Source organism: Aulonocara sp. 'chitande type north' Nkhata Bay, linkage group LG20, assembly GCF_057382095.1.
Source record: "Aulonocara sp. 'chitande type north' Nkhata Bay isolate Kocher_YH1m ecotype deep benthic linkage group LG20, A_spYH_male_GT1.1, whole genome shotgun sequence".
NCBI classification, from domain to species: Eukaryota; Metazoa; Chordata; class Actinopteri; order Cichliformes; family Cichlidae; genus Aulonocara; species Aulonocara sp. 'chitande type north' Nkhata Bay.
Genome location: NC_141363.1, coordinates 32,499,758 through 32,523,458, shown reverse-complemented (window position 1 = coordinate 32,523,458; position 23,701 = coordinate 32,499,758). Strand labels below are relative to the sequence as shown.

General features: G+C 39.2%; 2 protein-coding genes across 3 annotated transcripts in view; one reads left to right on the top strand and one right to left on the bottom strand.

The window, feature by feature from the left end:
- The window catches only part of LOC147306016 (IQ motif and SEC7 domain-containing protein 1-like), a 100,610-nt gene that overhangs the window by 60,260 nt on the left and 16,649 nt on the right, over window positions 1-23,701 (bottom strand). For both annotated transcript variants that reach the window (XM_086278651.1, XM_086278657.1), the window contains exons 2-3: window positions 21,970-21,999; window positions 13,631-13,738 (exon numbers count right to left, since the gene is read on the bottom strand). In XM_086278651.1, the coding sequence (XP_086134777.1) occupies window positions 13,631-13,738; window positions 21,970-21,999 (138 nt within the window). The remainder of the gene's footprint in view (window positions 1-13,630; window positions 13,739-21,969; window positions 22,000-23,701) is intronic.
- On the top strand, window positions 1,119-3,846 carry LOC147306017 (E3 SUMO-protein ligase ZBED1-like). The gene is made up of 3 exons (XM_086277881.1): window positions 1,119-2,425; window positions 2,723-2,873; window positions 2,979-3,846. Exons 1-3 carry the CDS (start codon window positions 1,119-1,121, stop codon window positions 3,423-3,425), a joined length of 1,905 nt encoding a protein of 634 aa, XP_086134007.1. The 3' UTR covers window positions 3,426-3,846.

Below are 23,701 nucleotides of genomic sequence, written 5' to 3'. Positions count from 1 at the left end.
CACAAACGAAAGGAAAAATAAACTGTTGGACTATGTCTGTGTGTACAGACAGAACAGGTATCAGCTCGGTTAAAGTCTGTTGACTGTGAAGGCCGCAGCATATGATTTACATCATGTTCATACTCAGATGGAGCATTGTCCTCCTGGAGGAGACCATGACTTTGTAATTATTAGCACTGATCCTTTTCTCTAAGGAACAGGTAGATCCAAACCACTGCAGCGAAATAGCCTCCACAGTATAACTGAAGCGTTCATCTGAGTCTTCTTTTCATTTAAAAACGTTAATATGAAAAGTAGCATAATGCTATTACTTTTTTCTGTAAAGCTCACTTACTTTTGATAATATGTACTGCATGGTTCCATGTTTGTATACAGTACAGTACACAGTATGCAATTACTGCATTTGGTGATAAAAATCCTGTTTAATTAGAAGTTTGTCTTACTGTAAGGTCACAAATTGCGAGATCTAAATCCACTTTTCTTGCTCAAGCCTCAATTTCCACCAATTACAGCACTGCTTGACTCGCATAGTAAAAACAAGTAGGAAAGAAAACAATCCAGATACATGCAAATTTTAACTAAGGTTAAAAACAGAGCGATACAGTATGTATTATCGTCATAATTGTAATGTACAGTTTGTCATTCATCTCCTCGCTTGCAGGAAATTTCACCCCCACACAAACAGATCATTCATCCAGCAGCAGCAATACTTTAATATCTTGTTTCACATGCACAGACAAATCCCTGCTCTTGAGTGGCAGAGCTGAAAAAGCAGAAGAGAACAAATGTTTCAGTTTTATTTCCTGGATAAGCTACTCCTTGCTCCTTCACCTCATCCCTGTGAGCTCTTCCCCCAGCTCGATCCGGGCGCTGATGTGGGGCTTTGGAATTGCAAATGCCTCGTATCAAACTGAGAGATAGATCTGAAATAGGGGTGGGTTTAAAAAAATCGATTCATCGATTAAAATCGATTCTAACTGGAATAAAACGATATCGATTCATTAAATCCGGAAATCGATTTTTTTTTATACATATGTAGTTTGCCGCGTATGAAACTTGCAAGCGGTTAACATGAGGAAGTCACGCGAGAGTTAAGTGACCTGGACGCATGAACCATCATGGCTACTCCCGGGAATGTGCCACCGAGCCTAAAGGCAGATGTCTGGCAACACTTTGGATTTAAGAACTGTGAAGACAGTGAAGAGCCGGACAAAAGCAAAGCCGTATGTAAGATGTGCAAAATGGAGGTAAAGCACTGTGGAAATACCACAAATCTCAGAAATCATTTAACGAGGCATCATCCAGATATCCCGCTAGCAAAAACGGCCGACACCAAGCAACGCTCACTCGAAAAGGCATTTGCAATGAAGTTGGCATCCACTTCTCCACGTGCCCAAAAAATAACCCAGTCTGTGGCAACTTTCATATGTAAAGATATACGTCCGTACAGCGTTGTTGAAAATGATGGCTTCCAAAACCTCATTAATACGCTAGAACCACGCTATGTTTTACCATCACGCAAACATTTGAGTGAAGTGGTAATCCCAAACATGTATGAAAAAGTGAAACACGATGTTACAGCCTCACTCAAGTCAGCAGAGAGAGTCGCTATAACCTGTGACAGCTGGACATCCAGAGCAACAGATAACTACCTGACTATCACCTCACACCATATCGACCAGGAGTGGAGACTCGTGTCTCATGTCTTACAGACAAGAACCACCGAAGCAAGCCACACAGCAGCTAATTTATCTGAAATTATGTTCAAAGCAATCGAAGAATGGGAGCTTACAAACAAAAATCCAGTCATCGTAACTGACAATGCTGCAAATATGGTGCGAGCTGTAGAAATAACGGGCTGGTTGCACATTGGTTGTTTTGCCCACACACTCAATTTAGCAGCTGAGCAACAGCTGGAACTTTCAGTCCTGCTTGTGAAACAAGCAGGACTGAAAGTTCCAGCTGTTGCTCAGCTGCTTGGCCGAGTGAGACGCATAGCATCCTTTTTTCATCGCAGCACTGTTGCAAGTCGCAAGCTTAAAGAGAAGCAAAAGATACTGAATCTACCTGCCCATAAGCTGGTGACTGATGGGGTGACCAGATGGAACAGCACATTGGAGATGCTGGAACGCTTCCTAGAGCAACAACCAGCAATCTCTGCAGCTCTACTCTCACCTGAAGTGAGGAGAAGTGACAGTAATCTCTGTAGTCTTACAGAGGCTGACATAACTGATGGAGAAGATATAGTGAAAGCTTTGAAGCCGCTGAAAGCAGCCACACTGGTTATGTCTGAAGAAAAGTCCCCGACCCTTTCCATCATTGCACCTCTGCATGCACAGCTGCTGGAGAAGATGATCAGTGTCTCTCATGACTCCTCACTGATTAAAGACCTCAAGACTGCTGTATACGACAACTTGAAGTCAAGGTATGTTTATGAATTGTGTGTATATGCCATGAATGAGTGTAACTGTATGGATGCATGTATTACATGAAAATTCTTATTATAGTGAAAAAATCTATATATTATAAAAATGTTAGTTAAGCCCTCTTGTCTAGTAATAGGCCTTTTGATTTTATATCTATCTATCTATAGATGTTTATATATAAATTATGGAAACAAAGTCGTATATTAATGTTTCTGATCTTGCATGAGTGTATGTAACCATGCACATGTATATCCAACATAATAAACTGAGTTAAATGTGCAAAATCTCTTTTCAAGATATGTGGCCCTAAAGGACAAGCTCTACATTGCATCAGCATTAGATCCTCGCTTTAAGGCCCTGCCATTCTTGTCCAAAGAGACCTGTAACAACACATTCTCTCAGTTGGTGTTGGAAGCAGCAGGTTTGGAGAACGTGGACACAGCTATTGTGAGTTACAGAAACAAAAACAAAAAATTATTGGTTTTTTTGCACTACTCGAGTTAGAATATAAATAGTAATTTCTTTATTAATTAAGTTTTCATTTTTCTACAGCGACAGTCTGATGGTGACACATCTGAGGAAACTGTCCCTGACATCTCTCTTGGTGGTGTTGATGAAGTGGATTATGCCCCTCCAATTAAGAGGTCAAAGGACTCTGCATTAATTTTTCTCCTTGGGCCAGCCTACTCAACAAAAACCACAGCACCACAGAAAACACCAACTCAGAAGGCAAAGGAAGAAGTGAATCGATACAGGGACGTTGAGCCTGTTGCACTTTCTGAGGATCCTTTGATCTGGTGGAGGGACCATGAAAGGGAGTATCCTCTCTTGGCTCTACAAGCAAAGCAGTATCTTTCCATACCTGGGACCAGTGTTCCTTCTGAACGAGTGTTTTCAACTGCTGGTGACATTGTTACCGCACAAAGGAGCTGCCTGACTCCACAACATGTAGACCAGCTTCTCTTCTTGCAGAAAAACCTTACAGTCTCAAAGAAGTGAGAGGGTAGTTATAAATAAGGCTAAATTGCATTAGTTTCACAGAGGTTTTACAATACTGTTCAATATGTTTTCATTTTTTGAAGTATTTTAAAAGGCAGTTTTTCATTTTCTGATCGGTCAGTTTCTGTCAGTTCACTTGTACATGCTGTGTTATACTGTGTGTCTCCAAAACACAATAGTGGATTTCAGAAAAGCTGTGTGAGACACTAACAGCAAAACTATTTCTCTGAGGTTTTACTGATGTTTACAAAAGATGTGTTCTATTTGCACTGGATCCCTGATCCACTTGAAATGTATGTATGAAAAAATATATATACTAATGTTAATTAAAAATTACATTATTTAACTGCTTTAGTATCTGTTCTTAATTTTGAAATTTATGTAATTCATTCACAAGGCTTAGAGGGTTCTTTTGACAGTACATATACAAGGTGAATTATCATAATTTTATATATATTATGGTTCATATAATAATATTTCGGACTGATTCAAAATCGAATCGAATCGAATCGTGGATCGAATCGATTCGGGACCTTGTGAATCGGAATCGAATCGATTCTAGAAATCAGTGACGATTCCCAGCCCTAATCTGAAACACTCCCAGTCTCTTTTGCCTGATATTAATGTTGCACGGAACTAATGAAAGGATAAGCTCTTTGAGGCAGTCGCACAGTAGCACTAATCTCTCACTATATCTAATTTAACACGGAAAGTGGCAGTGGGTAATACAGTGAAAGAAAAGCACTGGTTGAGGAAAAAAGGATGCTCTGACATGTTTTTTCTTCTAGCTGGAGGTGCAGTGCTTGCACATGTATCACCTAAAGGCTCTCCAAATCATACTTGTGTCACACATGATTTTGTCTTGAAATGTAACACCTGTGCCCTGTCGCCACACATCTGGGTGACTTTTCATTACTGCTGACGGGATGCATTTATAACAGACACATCGGATTTCAGTCATGCATGAAGAATTGCAAACTCCTGCCTTTCTGAAGGGGAGCACACAAATACATTTTATTCTAATTAAACCACTTTCCTGTGCAGACACATGTTGTACTTTCAAAATTATTTTCTCATCTGCTGAAAACACAAAATTATTTTTATTTTATTTATTTTTTTTAAACAAGAGCAGTATGTCATATCGCAAATCACGCCATGGCAAATTATTAAACTATTATTAGGTTTTCTGGCTGATAAATGATTCAAGATTGAAGGTTTTAAGGCTACGACTGTAAGCAGAATGTGTGCTCATTTTAATAATGTCTTAATTTTTAATTGCAGCGTGGTTATTATGACTGTCAAGGTAATAGTGCATCCAATGGCAGGTCTTACCCTTGGAAACAGACCAAATAGAAACTGCACAACAAACACAAAATGTTAGGCAATATCTTTTTAAAAAGCTACTATGCCAACAGATACTTAATAATGTAACATGTTTAGAACTGATTTTGTTTTGTAATCAATTTAACCCTTAAAATTCTTATGAAATGAAATACATGTCACATTTACCATTTCCATGAACCATTTCAAAAATGCTCAGCATCTTCCCAAATAAAAGAAACACGCTCAGTTTCCAAGGAATAGGCAGAAAATAATCAACAATGAATGAATTACTTTAAATGTTATTTCTTTCTCAAAACTCTCAAAAATTTTCAGTCAGCTATTTTATATAATTTAACTGATTGAAAATGAGTTTAATTTTAAAACAACAACAAAAAGAACAAACAAAAAGAACTTACAAGTTTTCTGGGGTCTTTTTATACAACTTTTAGCAGTCCTGTATAGATTATTGAATTGAATTTGCTGCAACATTAAAACCACTGAAAGGTGAAATGAACAACATTTGTGACCTTTAAGATGCTGTTAGCTGTTACTAACTTAGCGCCCACCTAAACACCACAGGGCACCCCCAGACGTCCTTTTCTAATTCCCCCCCAGTGTCAGAGCTGTTTTAGTCACAGAGCAGTATAAGCATCTACACAGTATAAGGCAAGTTTTATTGCTGTGCGGGTGATATGTATAAATCATCTGTAATTCTTGATGGGGAACTCTACAAGAGAAGCTTTGTGTGATAATATTTAAAATAAACCTTATTTATAAGGTGTTAAGACACCTTTTCCCCCCACACATGCTATACGCCACAAGTAAAAGACAACAGTGAGAGGGTGAGACTATAGTGCTCACCACTACTCAAAGTTTTGTTAATGTCTAATATGAGCATCCACCATTTTTAAACAGAGTTAAGTCCACACGTTATGGGCAATTGTCAATAAATTTAAAAAAAAGAAAAGCAAAAGAAGAAAAAGAAAAAGAAAACAAAACAAAAACCCACAATACACACTGCCAGGCAAACTACGGCCCACAACAAAAAATCCTCTCCTGCACATCCTACAGATTCTCACTAGGGTTAAGGTCCGGATCCTGTGGTTTTCGTTCCACATTTGAAATCATATCTCATGTTCCCTGAACCACTCTTTCACAATTTGAGCCTGATGAATCATGGGAATGTCATCTTGCAATATGCCTGTGGCATGGAAAAAGAAAACTCCACTGATGGAAAAACCTGGTCATTCAGTATATTCAGGTAGTCAGCTGACCTAATTTTTTGACACATAATGTTACTGAACTGAAGAAACCCCAGATCATAATAGCGGCCCCACAGGCTTTCACGGCAGGCGCCAGGTATGATGGGCGCATCACTTTGTCTGCTGCACCCATCACTCTAGAACAGGACTCATTAGACCACGTGACCTTTTTCCTCTACTCCTGAGTCCAATCTCTATGATCACTGATGAGTGGATTACTTCAGCTCTTTAGTCCCAATACCCTAAGGTCTCTTTACATTGTATGCATGGAAATATCCTCACTTTCACTATTAAACATGGCAGTGAGTTCTACTGTGGATTTTTTGTGATTTGATTTTACCAAATATTTGAGAAAATGCCAATCATGATTATACAAGTTTTTTCCCAACCCATTTCTTCCTCGAAGGTGATGGTTCGCCACAGTCTTTCCAGATCTGCATAATTCTTTGGACAGTTTTTAATTGAACTGAAGTGTCATTGTCTACAATCTACTTTCAGATGCTCCACATGGAGTCACCACAGTAGATAGATTTGAATGTTTGATTTGACAGATTTTCTTTTCTGTCTGTCCTCCTGGGACTAAATGTACAATCTTTCACTGTTAGGTGAATGTAACCATATATATGACAGAAAATAAGAAAAATCATAAATGCTCCCCATTATGAATGAGTTAGAGTGAAAACATAGCCATAACATCACAACTGACAGCTTGCCAGGCTTTATAGCACAGCATCGCAATCTTTGAAAACTGTTTATGTGCGGCATGGCTGTCTGCATGCGAAAGTGACAGCACACATACGCAGATCAACCACACATGCGTGCATCTTGCCCAAAAGCATTAACTGCAAAACTGAGTCAAGTGAAAGGCACATGGCACAACAAAAAGCATCAAATTCTGCTCTGCTACTTAGAGTCAAAGCAACTTATTACGAACCAAATGGCCTGCGTTTACTTCTAAATCAAAACTGTGTGTTCCCAGCTATGCAGCTTCAGAGCGCAGCGTGGAGCCTGTAATGAACTCTTAAGAGAATGTGATGACGAAACAGAAGCTGGGAACTTCAAAGAGTTTTCTCAAGAGTTCAAACACATTAAGGTAGTGGGCCTTCTATTTCACAGGCCTATTAAATCATTGCACAGATGTAATTTCCCATCTGGTGGAATCAAACCTTTTCAATATTGACGGCAGTAAAGAAAAAGAACCAAAAAAGAAAGCATTAAATAACAGTCTGAATTTTATGGAGGGCGGAAGGCACTTTAATTGCTCTTTTTTTTTTTTTCTTTCTTCCTTTTCTTTTTAAAAACCAGCACTAACTCTTGGACACAACTGCTCATTCATTTATCCGGGACTGTTTGCAGCCACATACAATAAATGTTTAGTGCATCGTTAAACTCCTTTCCAAATGACCACGGATACTGTCAAGGCCTTACAGAAGGGGAATGCTGCAATGAAATACCTGCAATAACAGTCATGATGCAGGGTTCATGAACCTACATATTGTCATTTTTCTGTGTATGTGTCGCTTTGCACTATATTCACCCCTGCAGCTAGATCACAGTCTCCCGGGCTGCCTTTCTGCCTCCAGCCATCAGCAAATAAGACATTGGCTGCATCAGCAGAAGGTTAGGGTGGGGGTCTGCGATCCCAGGAAGAAAGGCCAATTTGCAGGAATCAATGAGCTCTGCAGTGAACGTAATCACAGGTCCTGTTATGAAATAGCCATTTAACTTTATAATTATAATTAAAAACATAAAACCCCGGAATTAAATATGTACTAGTGGAGATCCAAGTTTAGGTGTTTTCTAAAAGTCAAATGCCAGATAATACAAACATCAAATTCAAATAAATGGACCAGTCCAGTAACAGCAAGTTTACAACCTACTGGAGCCTTAAGAGAGGGGTGTAAACACTTCAGAAAGAGTTACACTTCACCATCCCACTTTTACTTCTGCCCCTTAGCTATTAATCAAGTCAGATGGGTTGTTTTAATTGATGAGAGAAAAAGGGAGACACAGATACGTACCACAGAGTCAAAGGAGGTGAAAGATTACAGACCAGCAGATGATATTTATTTATTTATATTTGATTGAGTGAAAGAACAAAGAGAATATCTGGAGAGAAAAAAAAAGGGGGGGGGGGGGAATTAAAAGAGAGGCGTGAAGTGAGGAAAGCGTGAGAGGGAAGAGAGGGAAAGCATCTTGGGTAGTTAAAAGCATTCATTCAGCCTTGGGCTGAGCTTGATGGGTGCAGAAGAAGTCTTAAATCTGGACGGGACTGAACTAGAAGGCAGCTGCAGGCAATGAATACATGCAGCACCCAAAATCAGTTAAAACATGCTTTCTGTTCATGTAATTTACAGATACTGAGGAAGAAAATGTGTTTTTTTTACCCTTCATTTCATGTGGTTGTCTATATTCCTATATTATAACATATAATATGCTGCTTTTGTACCATTTTCTTTCAAGTTTCCATCACATGCCTGCAGATGAATTTGGATTCTTTTCCCTCAGTAAACCGTATAGAGCAATGATCCTTTCTCACAATAAGCTGAGATCCTGCATCCCTATTGGACTGGCTGTATGCTCCAGTTTCGCTTTCTTAGTCTGACATAAACACACTTCCTGTTTTCACCTCTCCCACTCTACGCTCAACAGTCATGGGAGAGGAGTAGAAATGAAACAGCCACTAGTCTTTACAAATGAAACCAGAGCCACAGAAGAGACAGAAGTGGGAGAAATCGTTACAGAGGCGGAGATGGCAAATGATGAGACTGAAAGCTAAATATTTGGCTGTATTTTGAGTTTCAGTATATCGCTCACTAATAATAACAACTAGTTATTTAAAGCAGCACTTAAAAATCATGTTGCGAGATGCTACACAGGAGCAATACAATAAAACCAAGACTGAACAAAATAAAAACAAACTAGAGCTCCACTGACGTTTAAGACCAATGTGGACACAGATATTTGGTGATGTAAAAATCTGATATACTGGCAAATACTTTTTTCCTTCAGTCACACAAAATAAAAAGTGAACAGTTATTTATGTGTTCTTTCTTTCTTATAATACAACAACAAGTCACAGATTACTCTATTATTCTCTGCCCGATTGTGCTCGGATCAGCTGGTTGTTTTATTTGTGTGTTGTCAACATTTTTTTTTGTTTTTTTTTTTACATTTCATTTATTGGCCATTTTAAATAAAGCCAACATCAATTCCAATAAGTTGTACTGAGTAATGTACTGAGGAAGTAGACTATTCAAAGCAAGTGAAAAACTCAAAGGGAAAGCATTGTCATAAAAATGTGTTTTAAGACTCAAAGAAAGACTGACTCGACTTAATTTCCTCTAGCAGGTCATTCCAGAGCTAGGAGCAAGCGATACACTCAGCGGGATGCTGTACAGGTAAAATTCACACACTGGTGATGCAAGCTACATTGTAGCCACAGCCACCCTGGGGCGCACTGACAGAGGCGAGGCTGCCGGACACTGGCGCCACCGGGCCCTCTGACCACCACCAGTAGGCAACGGGTGAAGTGTCTTGCTCAAGGACACAACGACAGAGACTGTCCAAGCCGAGGCTCGAACCGGCAACCTTCCAATTACAAGGCGAACTCCCAACTTTTGAGCCACGATCGCTCCGATAAACCAAATGTCATTTTTTTTACCATGGTTGCTGGGAAACTTTAACCTAATCTCTTTATAGTTTCAGTTCTTAGGTTATTAAAGCCTGTTATCAAGTGTAAGTACAGTACTTTCACTTCTATATGTAGAAGTAAAAACATTTTGTAGATAACAAAACAGTATAATTTATAATTAATATGGAAGTCATCCATTTTCTTTTTGTGAATTCACCCCTTTAAAATAACTTTCCTTTTTTTTTTTTTTTTTTTTTTTTAAATGTAGTTATGTTTCCTCTTCTCTCTGTTCCACTTTGGTCTACGGACTCTGATTTGTCGCTAGCTCCTGATTTACTGCACTTTAAAGCAAGTCAAGAATGGAAAAAGAATTATATATCTTGAGGAAAATGATGTGTGCGTCCTGATAGAAGTCAGGCAATCCATCTTCTTTGTTGTGGTTCACATATGCTATTACATTGCCATCATCACACCAGTAACATTTCAGTGTTTCAGCTGGGTGATTTACGTGTGAATGCTTGGAGCTTATGCTGACACATTTTCCTGTCCAAGGTGCTAAAGACCACCACCAAGAGTAGCAAAATGTTCACAGTTTTTCTTACTGGTTTAAGCGGGCAGAATCCCATCACCAAAATGCTGGTTCCTCTCGACTGGCTACCAGTACGTTTCAGATATCATTTTAAAATTTTCACTTTTAAAGCAAGTTTGAGTCTGGCCCCTTAGATACACAGGAACAATGTTGACCCTGTATGAGCGAATTCAACCTCTAGATGGGGTCCTCCTGGCAGTTCCAAATATCAAGGCTTAAATCTAAAGGCGACTTTGCTTTTGCCATCAGGGACCCTCAGCTTTGGAACTACCTGCCTCAGGAGCTCACACGATGTCCTTCCAATAACTTAGAAACTCAATTAACTGATCTCAGCTAAACATATTTGTTTTTCAGTTATTAAATACAAAACTGAATGCAGAATGACGCACAAACAAGAAGCAACTGAAGGCAGCTGCAGTAAAGGGCCAGGAAAGCTGGGGGAAAAACAGGATTTGATGATGTCCATGGATTCTAGATTTCAGGACTCATCTGTGGCAAAGGACTTAGATCCTTATATTCATCTTAGTATGTTTAATTACTTTTGAGGGGCTATGCATAAAAATGTTTTTAATTCCTAAAGAATTAATGCGATAACTTTACTATACCCCTTGGATTAAAGCTAAAAGTCTGCACTTCATTGTACACTACCACCATAGATTTTAAATCAAGTAGTCAAGATTGAACAACATTTGTGTCATTTTTCCAAAATGTATGGGGCAGACTGTAAGTGATATCTCTTACTGCCTGTGATCCTCTGTAGTTTCTGGATGTTTTGACAGTTTCTGAATGAGAAAAATCGACAATATTTCCATTCTGTTGTCTACATTAAAGAAAACAAATCATGCACTGACAAAACCTGCTGGGACCAGTTTTTTGTGCTCCAAACATTTGAAGGAGATTACTTTTCCACACTGGTGGTATGAAAGTGAACTTTTTCTAGGCTTATTGTTGTTGCACTGGTCTGGTCTGATCTGTACAGTCTCATAATATCACCAGATTTAGTGAAAAAAAAAACATAATAATCAGATGTCCATTATTGACTCAAACAGACATGTTTATGCATGAAAAAGTGTTTTTCACATCTAAGCTAATGGATTGCCTTGCTCTAATGGTGATGAAATGGTATTTGATCATGTAAATGCTTTGATGTAGAAGAGAACAGAGAAAGAACAAGTACATAGTAAATAAAGCAGAGCAAACAAGTAAAGAGAAGTAAAGAAAAGTATACAGCAGAAGCAACAATTAAAGTCAGTGCCTGGAGTGTGTTTATGCTGTTGCAGTATAGCAGACACTCTACATGCTCTGAATGTAATTGGCCGCCCCCAGAGACTGCCCTAACTCTGGAGGATGAGGAGCAAGCTGAGCTCTGTGAATGACACAGCTTTGACACCAAACTTGTTCCATTAATCCCTAATAAGTCTTTTAACTTAGTTTCCAAAGTCTAGAATTACTAAAACAATATGAAATAATCTGCAGGGCATAGCACAGCAGGCCACAAATGCCATAGTAATTAATATTTCACCTTCTCCATTTTGTTAGTGCCACAAAAACATACGGTACTTCCAAAAAAAAAAAAAAAGAGTCACCCAGTCGATGAGAGCCTCAAACACCCAGCGTCCCTCGAGAAGGAAGGATAACCCAACATTTCTTTTCAGACATGATGTGAAAAAAAAAATATTGTTTTCTAGTCACTGTGGTGTACAGTGCAACATCCTGGGTTCAAATCTGGCACAGGACCTTTGAAACACCATATGCAGCGAGTTTCCTCTCTTTCTAAAGGAAATAATACCCTCCAAAACAAGTCAAGCATGACAAAAGACAGCTGTGACCAAGGCCTTTATAACAAATGTTTGCTTACATTTTGGGCCATGCAGTGATCTGATTTGCAAACTTCCAGTCCACCCTGTCACTTACCATTTCCTGTGAGTGTGCAAGCACCGGTGCAAGTGTGTAAATGAGTGTGAGTGTGTGTGTGTGTGTGTGTGTACTATGTTTATATATCTTTGTGGGGACCAAAACACTTGTGGGGACCAACAGCACTTATGGGGACATTTTTTGAGACTCAAAATGTGGTTTTGGTGTTAGGGTTACAACCAGGTTATGGTTAGGTTTAGGCTAAGGGTTAGGGTTAGTCATTCAGTTTTTATGGTTAGGCTTAGGTGTAGTGGCTAGCGTAAGCACTATGTCAATTAGATGTCCCCACAAAGATATGCAAACATGACTGTGTGTGTGTCTGTGTGTGTGTGAGACACAACTCTATCATGTTGACCAAACTGATCCATTTTTCTGCTTTTGCTGTTGGTAATTGTGAGCTCTCTAACTAAAAGGAAAGATCAATAATAATTAACTTGCGCACATTAATAATTACATCTGGGACGCAGCATTAAAGCAAGACCATTTGAAATCAATCAGCAAAGCCAAAACGATCAGGAAGGGGGCTCGTTCTCTTTTACCATCATTTAATAATTATCCCATTCTAACTGTGAGATAAGTAAACGCTGACGGACGCAAGCAGTGCTGCTGAGCTGAAGAGGAAAATATTAAACCTCAAAGCACAGCCATCATCTTGTTTGCAGTCATGATCCATTTAACCCATTAACTTTACGCCTGAAAATTACTTACTGTATAACAATCATATTGAGACAAATAGATGGAGCATGAGTGAATGAGATATTAATCAGCAAGAAATAGCAAAGCCTCCTTTCTGCAGTGTTACAGAAGTCTAAAAACAACCCACAGATGTTACTACTCATCAGAAACCTCTGAACACTGCTCTTTAAAAATAGAGCATGTTCCCACTATGCAGTAGGATTTATTTTTGGGTTGCACGCGAGCTAAAATTGGGCTGTGGATTAGGGCACGTTGCTTTTTGATGATGAAGCATACAGCGCAGGGAGGTGTCTCTTATGAAACTCATGCCTTTTAAAGACCACCCCCAAGTCTGTCCCGTCGATGCGACTTTGTGCTCTGCTCCCTCCTCATTGTTGAGAGATTGTCAAGGTCCAAGCTCAGCACGGCTAATGGGTACGCAGCAATGAAGGGTCATATTTCGTGAAGGCTATACTTAATGATTTCCTCCTACAGTGCATTTGGTTAGAAGACTTTAATGTGCAGATCAGAAAAAAAAGGCACTGCAGCAATCAAACTGCTGTGTCATAAAAAGCTGATGAAAGCAGCTGCAAAGCCTCGAACATTAGGACGCGGCAAAGTTTGCAGCTGTCAAGCTGTCACGGCCAATACTTCCGACATAGAGAGGCTAATTAGCAGGGCGATCAATATCACCAGTGAAGAGTTTTAGACATTAACAAGCGGAAGACAAGGAAAATATTGTTTTGCTGCAGTGCTTATGAGACAAACTGAATGTGAAGTAACTGTTAAAATTAACATCTCACTGTACCCAAAGGAAGCAGACTTCCACTTGCGGCAGGGGGTGACTCTTCTGCAACCTTCAGAAACCAACCTCCCGGGATTCTCTGTGACTTCAACTGGTAGAGATGTATGTCTCCTACAAAAGGACACACTGTGTTACAAAAAAACAAACAAGAAAAAACAGAAATGTGGTACCTGCAAGGACAGATATGACAGAAACATTTTTAAAATGAAATGACGGCTGTGTGAGTCTGTTTGTGTGTGCGTGCGTGCGTGCATGTACACGCCCATGTTTAGACTCTTTGTGAGGACAGAAAATTGGCATGACACTATACTTGTGGGGACCAACAGTCACTTATGGGGACAAAATCCCCGTCCCCACGAGTTTGAAGACATTTTAGAGGCTCAAAATGTCATCTTAGTATCAGGGTTACAATTAGATTATGCTTAGGTTTAGGCATTCATTTTGATGGTTAGGGTTAAGGTATGAGGCCAGGGAAAGCATTATGTCAATTAGATGTCCTCAATAAGATATATAAATGTTTGAACTCTTCATGTACAAGAAATACATCCAGGTATGCATAACTTCATGCTCTTTTTTTTTTTTTTTTTTTTTTAAATATTACTCCAAACCTGTTTCTCATTTGATTTTGTGAACAGTGGTGCAAAGTAAGTGCTGCACACTGATAACATAACAAAATGGTGTCTGTACTGCCAGATAATTACATTTCTCTGAAACAAATATGGGTAAAATGCCAGTAGGTAACAGTAAAATGTAATGCGTGTGAAAACTTGGGGTGAAAAAAAGACCTCAATCTGACTGCGTCAAAGAAAATAAATGCAATCCCTTAGCCTCCTAAAACAAACCTATGGTATCAATTTCAAAATAGTATGTTCTCAAGTTATCGCATCGCATTCACAAGATTTTCAGAAAACTTGACCTCTGACCTTGAAGTCGAGATCACTGAGATCTTTAGTAAATACACCAACGGTACCAATTTGTAACTCCTATGTCGCCTCATTCTCAAGTTATCCTATTTACATAATTGGGAGTTCACATAAGTTAAGCTCCTTTGTTGAGTATATGCAACTTCACGGCTTGTGCTTTGTCTGTAAAGTTATAATAGTTTTTTCCTCTACTACTGATTATTCAGGCATTTCTCATCTTCTTCCACAGGAGATCACTTCCACAGAGATATTTCTCTCTCATCTGTTAAGGTTTTCACTGAGCCAGCCCCCCATTGGATTGCATGTCTATCATGGGCAAAGCACATTTCTCAAGCTGTGGGTTATAGTCAACCCACCCATCTCTGCCAGAGAATGAAGTCGTCATCGAAAACATACAGCCGCATCTTACTTCAGAAGAAAAACGCTATTATTGTTCATTGTTTAACTCAGTGTCGAGATGAAAAATCTTGCACCGAGGCCCTGAGACATAGCAGTGGCTAATTGTGTCATGGCTGCTGCCATTTGCTGCTGTTTCGGCACAATGAATTATTAATTTCAAAAATGCTAATGTCTCTGCTCTGGCTCAGTTGAGAGTTATGAACCTTGGATTAGTCTGAAATTTTCTTCCCGTCCTCCATTAGTTTTTCAGAAAGTCCCACAGAGTCAAGGCTCAGACTTTGCTTCAGACCATAAATAAATGTCAGGTCTTTCCCATGTGAGTGACACGTCATGTGACTTTAATTTGCATCTTCGGATTCTGTCACCACACACTGCACACTCCCGTGTCTGTAGGGGATTGTTTCAGGACAATTCCTTGTTAAGATCTGAAATGCAGTTTTCTTAATCGGGAAGGACTCGTGCAAACAGCAGGCTCTGTGTCCTACCCATCAAAATTGGCAACACGAGATAGGTTTGTGTGATCCCTGAGGAGTACACCGGCCAAGGGTTCAAGACTGCACTGGAGCAGTTCTGCGACACAGGCCTGTCACTGTCACGTCTCGTGCTTGTAGACAAGTATCAGTTCAGCTGCCTGACAGTGCACTGGAGGACAGCCCGGCTCTTTGTAGGATAGATTTGTGAGTGAATTAAGTACAGTTCACCCCACGCATTGTGCGGATCTAGAGAGATGCCCTCTCTTCAGAGAGAAATCTGCAGTTCCAAGCCTATTTTAGGAAAAGCCTCATGAGCAATAGAAGTTGCAAGAGTGCAGTCTCTTTGCTCCTCTTTAATGTTGTATGTTAATTCTTATAGTATATCACTGAACGTCATAAATCTTCCCACAATCCTGTTACAATAACAAATTACTCTGACTTAATGTTTGAATTAATTGGAAGGGCTTTGCCTATGGTATTATTTTGAGATGCACTCTAAAAAAGGGGTTCTGACGCCCCCCAAACAACAGCCCAGCAAAGCTTTATTCTCTTCATTGTCATTCCTACAATAATGACTGAGCTGTATAATCCCCTCCTCTCTGTTTCCCCAACTCTCTGCGGAGGACTACGGGGAAATCAAAGCTGCAGCCCTCGCTAAGGCTTTCCAGAATACCTCCAGTCACCCACTATTACTGCAGCTTGCTGACAAGCTGGCCTTCGTGTGCGTGAAGCCAAACATGTTCAATACAAAAAAAAAAAAAAAAAAAAAAAAAAGACAGAATGTGGAGTGCTCAAAAGGGCCACGGTCATGGATACAGCATATGAAACAATATGAAATTGGAACTTGCTCTTTGTTCTCAGACACTCCCAGACAACTATAACAACTGCCATCCATCACAAAACACAATCTCACCGAGCCCAAGTAAACAGGTATAAATAAGACAAGAGCATTTTCATCCTGCATTCCCAATGCAGTTGGCGTGATTAAGTGCCCGACTACTCCTCAGCTCTAGGCTTTGGCCATGTGCTCGTCGGGCTTATGAATGAGTGCTGTACAAAATGTGGAGTGGGAGAACACCTTATCATTAAACATTCACTGAAGAACAATCCAATAAAAGCAGGTCACTGAGGCTGATGAGCGCCTGCCTTCCTATCTGAGCCCGGGTGTAATCACATCTGAATGAAACCATCCATTCTGATTACACAACAGCAGACCAATTAAACACCGCCATGTTGCTACTCCTCTCTCATTAGCCATGGAGTGTGTATAAGAATAATCCCCCATCGCCGACTGGGCCAATCTCTCCCCACACGCTCACTCAAACTTCTATCAAACCAGTGCAAAGCAATCTTCCGGGAGCATGGCTTATTTATTTATAGCGCCTGAACCAAGTTCGGTGGCTTTTCCATTATAAATGATAATGAAACCTACCAAGCCATGTAACACACAAAATTTTAAACAACCCGACTCACTTGTGTCATGGTGTGGCATATTAACAGGGTGAGAGATGTAAGTGACTGTAAGTCTGCTGTGTGTTGTCAGCAGAGTGCTGTTTTGGCAGTTGTAGCGATTTTACAGTAAACAGCTTTAAGCTGCGATACAAAAGGAAACTCAAGGCCAAGATGAATCGAGTGAGTGACGGAGAAATTTATGGTAGCTGTCACAGCAATTTGAATCTGGCTGCTGGTTGGTTGCTAAGAATATTTGCACTGAGATAGTATATCCATATCATGGGAACAACATTAGAAGCAGTAGCATGAAAAAAGTTTTTTATAAGACACAGAAGATGTGCATAGTGAAACTTAGTATGGAATCGCAAATAGGCTTAAAAAAGATTTTATTTATACATTTTATATACAAAGATTTTATTGTTTCAAATGTAATTTAAAATTTTTATGTTTAATGTTAAAAATCATCATTTAAAATCCGTTCTGTAGATCTTATATTTAGAATTTCTCATTTTATATCTCAATTGCACCACTGCTATGAGCATCTTGATTGCCTTTACTTGAATTTGTAAATACATCTGACCTATACAGTATTTTAGATTGTGGACAGTTTGAATACATAAATTGTGAAATAAAGCATCTAACTGAGTACCTAATTTGTATTTCCAAAACTCAAAATAATTAATCAAAAGTCAAAGAGATAATGAATTACGCTCAAACCAATAAATGTTACTTTTTTTTTTCTTTTTTCCTTTTAAAAATACTAGCACGCTTGTTTAACCTAACACAAAAGGTGTTTTGTGCATAAATGCTAAGACAAGGTCTTGTTAGCATGTTGCTAGGTGGCTGCCAAGCTACCTGGTGGCGTCATAACACATCATGCTTAATTTAGATTTTGTGGATATAAATTAGTTGTTATTATACTGAATTTAAAATGATACAAAACCTCATAAAAGCACCATAAGAGCATGAACAGAAAAAAATAAAATGGGCCATATTATCCCGTTGCAATGTGGTTGCTAGGCAATGCGACGATATTGTAACATAATTCCACTTTTGTTGATATAAATGAGATGATACTGCCATGAATTAAAATGATGGGATGAGTTCATGTGTGTAGGCGCGTAAACGCAAAAAACTAAGTCTTATTTGGCCATTGCTAGGGGATTTCCAGTAGGGCTGGGCCATATTATACCGTTCACGGTAATACCGGTATAATGTTAGGCAACGATAGGAAAATGAAATATCGCGATAGAATGGGAGTAAAACGCGCATGCGCAGTGCCTTTGTTTTCATACGCACATGGCCGATTGTTGAGTGAAACAGATGAACCAGAATTGGTTTGTAAAAATGGTGCAACTTCCGTGATGTGGAACTGGTTTGGTGTTTGTCCGTCAGATACACAACAAAGCACATTTTTTTTGCAGAACATGCAAGCGGCCGTTGTTATTGTCATATTTGTCGGACTAAGATGCTCTTAAATCTGGGAGTAATCTGGGTCCTAAACTCCGTATACTTCAGGTCAAACAACACTGCAGCATCACTTAGAGTTAAAAACTGTCTAAATTCTTTCATCTTTAATAAAACGATCAGCATTGCTGCTTTACCAGGTGTAACTATAAAGTTTAACTTCCAGGCATCCATGAAAACAAAAGTTATTACATTTAACGGAGTTAGAAGTTAGCAGGAAGCTAGCGGAAGTTAGCTCGCTAGTTTCGCTAGTTACCTAAGCATGATATTGCATGTTCTGACTGAGAGATTTCTGAAAAAAATCAAACGTACAGCTCTGCTATCACTTCCAACATAAATGAAGACAGGAAACTAAACAGCAGTGACGTTTGTAGGGTTACTGAAGTTGGGCTAGCTGGTATATAATGATGTGCTACGTGATCGCTAGCGACACAGCTATGTTAGCATAACATAAACAGTGAAGCTGGAGGACGAACACTAACACTTTTCCACTTATAAAAGTTAACGTGAAGGTTCTTCATGGTTAGAAACAAATGCAATCGCATGGCAGGATGCTGTAAACGGACCAAACTTCAGTCAGGAGAACAACTGAGATAATCCATCCACAATACGAGGTTAGTCATTAATATACTGCAACAAAATGGGAATAGAGCAGCTGCCAGAGAATTCAACATTAATGAATCAATGGTACAGAAGTGGAGGAAGCAAGAAGAATGAGTTTAATAAAGTTTGATTTATCTGACTGCTTTGTTTCGCTTAATGTGCCTTATAATCCCGTGCACCTTATGGTCCGAAAAATACGTACTGCACACTACAGTTTAATGTTGCAAAGCACCTCTTTTTAACTTCAGTGGATATTATACATGGTTATGCTCAGGATATGTCAGCCCATTTCTACTGGAAATGCCTTTTGGTTAAACTTTCAGCAAGGAATTTGCATTTGCACTGTTACATTTTTATAAAGCTTTAGTGTACATAAAAACCAGCTTCTTGTTTAAGTGAAAATAAATGGAAGGTTGTCTTTTTGCGCTAGTAATGTTGTGGAGTTGTATTTTGTCTCGCATCAATTATATTGTCGGTTATATCGTTATCGCAAATTTTCAAATATATATCATGATAAATATTTTTGGCCATATCGCCCTGCTCTAATTTCCAGGCAACCTGATGGCATCATAATATATAATTAAAGACTTAAGTTTTGTGGATATAGATTAGATGTTATTTTCCTGACATACAAATACAAGTAACCACTGGTGTTACCCCTCAGCCTCGAAGTACGTCCGCCTATAGTATAAATTTGAAAATCCCAGGTGATTTTCAGAAAAGCTGACTTTTGACCTTGAGGTCAACATTCAAACAGCGAGACTCAGTTGTTTCGAACACCTCTGAAATTTTTAATAGATGCACCTATGGTATAAAATCTAAAATCGCTGTACTCAAAAACTTGAATACACCGCCTGCCTGCCCCGCTGGGTGATTATAATACCACATCAGCCTTTTATGGCTGAGGGGTAAAAATGATATGATGCTTTCATAAGGTCCTATAGAGGAAGCGTACATGTTAAATAGAGGTATTTTTAGCGTACTGCTAAGTGGTTGCTAGGCAGCACGTTGACATCATACTACGTGATATAGATAAGAACCGTCAGGTGCCTAAGGTATAATTTTGTGTCACATTTGCTTGCTCAATTCCTGATCATGTGGGAGGAGTCTGCAGACATAGAAACACAGCTAAAAAGGCTTTTTGTGTTATATGATTGTGTGTATTCATTTTAAAATCAAATATAAGTTTCTTCGTTTTTGTATTGGTAAATTGTTCTTTTTAGATTTAGTTACCCTCTTTAACCAATTGGACTATTTTATACATATCAACCTTCCCTAAAAGCATTTCAGCACTTTGCTCTAATTATTCATTCAATTAAATCAATGCTTGAATCTTAAACAGTTTGCTGATGGATTTATTCATAGGCTTAAAAAGTATTTTATTATTCTCTCAGCACACATACCAATCCATTTCTAAAATGTAATGTAGATTTAGTCCTGCAATGTGGGGTGAGAGGTCATGAAGCTTTTCACTGATTTACACAGACTACCATAAATTTTATTGCTAAAAAGTGAGCAGCAGCAAGAATTCAGTCACAAGTATTATAAGTCAGTATCAAGTTTGTGTGCAGCTCCCAGCAAAGCTGCAAGATCCAAACTGTGCTGGCAGAGATGCTTAATGCTTGAATTTCGAACCACATTTTACACATAAGCATATTAACAGTTTTGGGACACTTAACGAACGGAAGATTCTGGGACTTGTGGCCAAATTCACAAGCAAGAATTGCAAGCAGAAGGCTGCTGCCATTTGAGACTTTTCCAACTACATCAAAACACCAATTTGGTGAGATGGGATTATTTGGCTCTCAAGCCTTGTCCTCCATTTCTACTGCTTTGCTTCTTTGCTTTTACAGGGCTGAGGTATATGAAAAAAATCAAATTATGATAACCAAAAAATCTGTTCACATCCGTTTCAGACACAGGAAGAAGACAATAACCCTGATAATGTCCAAAGAAAGTCTTGCAGCTAAAAACTCAATTCAGATGTTTTAAGTGAAATTAATATTTGGTAATAGTAAAAAAAAAAAAAAAAAAAGAAGAAGTCCAAAATAGAAAATTATGGATAAACGCTTTGATTTATCCAAATTCATACAGAACACATAAAAGTTTCATATAACCCATTTTCTGGGATGATTTACACACCGAGTGTGAAACAAACCTCATATACACACACACGTCTCTGCTTTGCAAGCACATACTGAAGTACACATATCCTGGGACTGTACAAAGACAAAGACTGGCACACATCTTCAGGCTGTGGCTCTCTGAATTTACTTCAGATTTGTAATGGGACATTTAGAGCAGAAGAGAAGCAGCCTGGGAGTGCAGACAGCAGAGAGTATAAGGAAAGAACAGACACAGCCTGGAAAATTGGTATCAAAAACACGGGACAGGCTCTGCCACAATTTTTCAACTTTTCTAGACTCTGTTAGGTTCTTGATACACCGCACTACAGAGGCAGGGGGAGAGACTGTTTGGATCCCATAGCGAGACATCCCTAAAGAGAGAAACTGCAGATAAGGAGTGTGTTTACCAGCAAGAGAAGCCCATCTACTCTCTGCATGCAAGCCATATTCCCTCAGCTTTGTTCACAGCAAATGATGGACTCACATTACAGTTTTAAATCAACCCACAACTTAACTCTGTCAGGAGAAACAAACCTATAAATCTCCAGCTATCGAAGTTCACACAGCCAGCAACTATCAACAGAAGAGTGTGACCTTGGACTGGACATAAAAATCTCATTACTTCCTCCACACTGCAATATCAAGAAACACCAATAACAGCCCTACCTCAGTTCCTCACTTACCCTGGCTAGCCTCATGATCCTTGGTTATTCATTTTCCTCACTCAAACTGAAAGACTTATGTAGGACAGTGTCTTCACCAAAGTATTTTCTGGAGCAATAAGACGATTTCCCCAAAAGGCACAAGCTTTTCTTTAAATTAGATAAGTATCAGGCAGATGCATCAACCTAAACAGATAAAAACAATAATAACAGATTTTTAAAAGCAGGTGGACATACCTGACCATTCTGGAGGCGTCACATTCAGATCTGAAAAACAAATGAGACACATGGTTTTAATGGTTTTTGTTAAACAGGTAGAAACAGGGATGCTGCAGTGCTTCAGTAGGACAGCAAAAGACAAGCGAAGTTACATAAAATGGCTCACTAACCACCAGGCTTTGATTCAGCAACTGCATTATTGCAGTAAAGTGCAGCTATCTGACACTGACAGGTGCTACACTTTTAAACAGATCAATCTGGTCTCCTGAGAAGTGGACACAATTTATATTCTAGATACAACTTTGGTGTGACATTTACAAAATATTCCACTGAATGTGTCAAAAATGTGTCTACTGAATCCAGTATCTTGTCCTTGAAGACAAAAAAAAAAAAAAAAAAAACACCAAAAAAAAACACCAAAAAAAAAAAAAAAAAAAAAAAAAAAAAACCCCAACCTTTTTATACTTTGGTGTTTAGATAGGCATGAAACTTTCATGATGGCCTGTGTAATAGAATAGACGACTCGTGGACAAGAAATGTGAAACTACAACTATTCTGGTTGTAACAGCCACAGTGCTGTAAAATACACAAATAAATAATCCAATTAAATACAAAATGCAGTAGTCACATGTTGATTCATTTAAGGGAATATGGATCAAAAAGGGAAAAAAGGGATGAAAAGCACACATCGTGGCTACAGTGGACACTTTCCATTGCTTGTAAGGCTCTTTATATGTTAGAACTTCTCTGTGGCTGGCTGACTGACCGAAAACAGCATAAGCAAGGGTGGCCCACATGTTAAAAAGTATGTGGTACAACCACATACTATAGTGAAAATAGTCATCTATGTCCACTGTGAGCGACCATCTTTGAACAGAGGCGGGGGTTTACGACACCAACTGCCTGCCATCTATAATCCAGTTTTGAGTTCCCTCCCCAGACGCCTTAACGCCCACTCACATCCTGGGCCATCTGACCTCAGGAAATCGCATGATAAGGTGGGGCCAGGTTTCACAATGAGCTCACCCAAAACCCTGGCTGATTGGGACCCACACCCGCTTTCACACCTTGGCTCATGTGATTAGAGGATCATCAGGGGGTCCTTTTGTCCCTCTTTGGGGGGGATACTCCCACTGGGTTTAAATATTTGACCTTAGAACTGAAGAAGCTTCTCGGATGAGAGGTGAAACGTCTTCAAGCAACTTAAAGAAGTCCAGACGTTTTTCTTTGCAAGCTCCTTTGCCTACGATGACCTGGATGACTGAGAACCTTCACAGACACTATAGTGAAAGCATAGTGGATCTCTCATGAGAGCCTTCCCATGAGCGGCTGGCCTACCAAAATCTCTACAAGAGCACATGAACGACTCATCCATGAGGCCACAATAGAACTGGAGCCCTCACTTGCCTAAGTTAAGTTCAGTGTTCATGATTCAACAATAAGAAAGAGACAGGACCAGAATGACATATCTGGCAGAAAACAAATAAACAAACAAAAAAAACCCCACAAAGTCTTGTCTCAGATTTCCCAAAAAAAAAACAAAACATCTTCATGATGACTTGGAAGGTTTCATTTGAAGTAAAACTAACAGCATAAAATGAACATCATACCAACAATGGAACATGGTGGTGATGGTCTCCTGGAACCATGGATTTTCCTCTCTAGCAGAAAATCTTGGAGAATCTCCAACGAGCATGTCATGTCCAAAAGCTCAGGCTTACTTGTGTTATGACAATGTCCCAAACACACC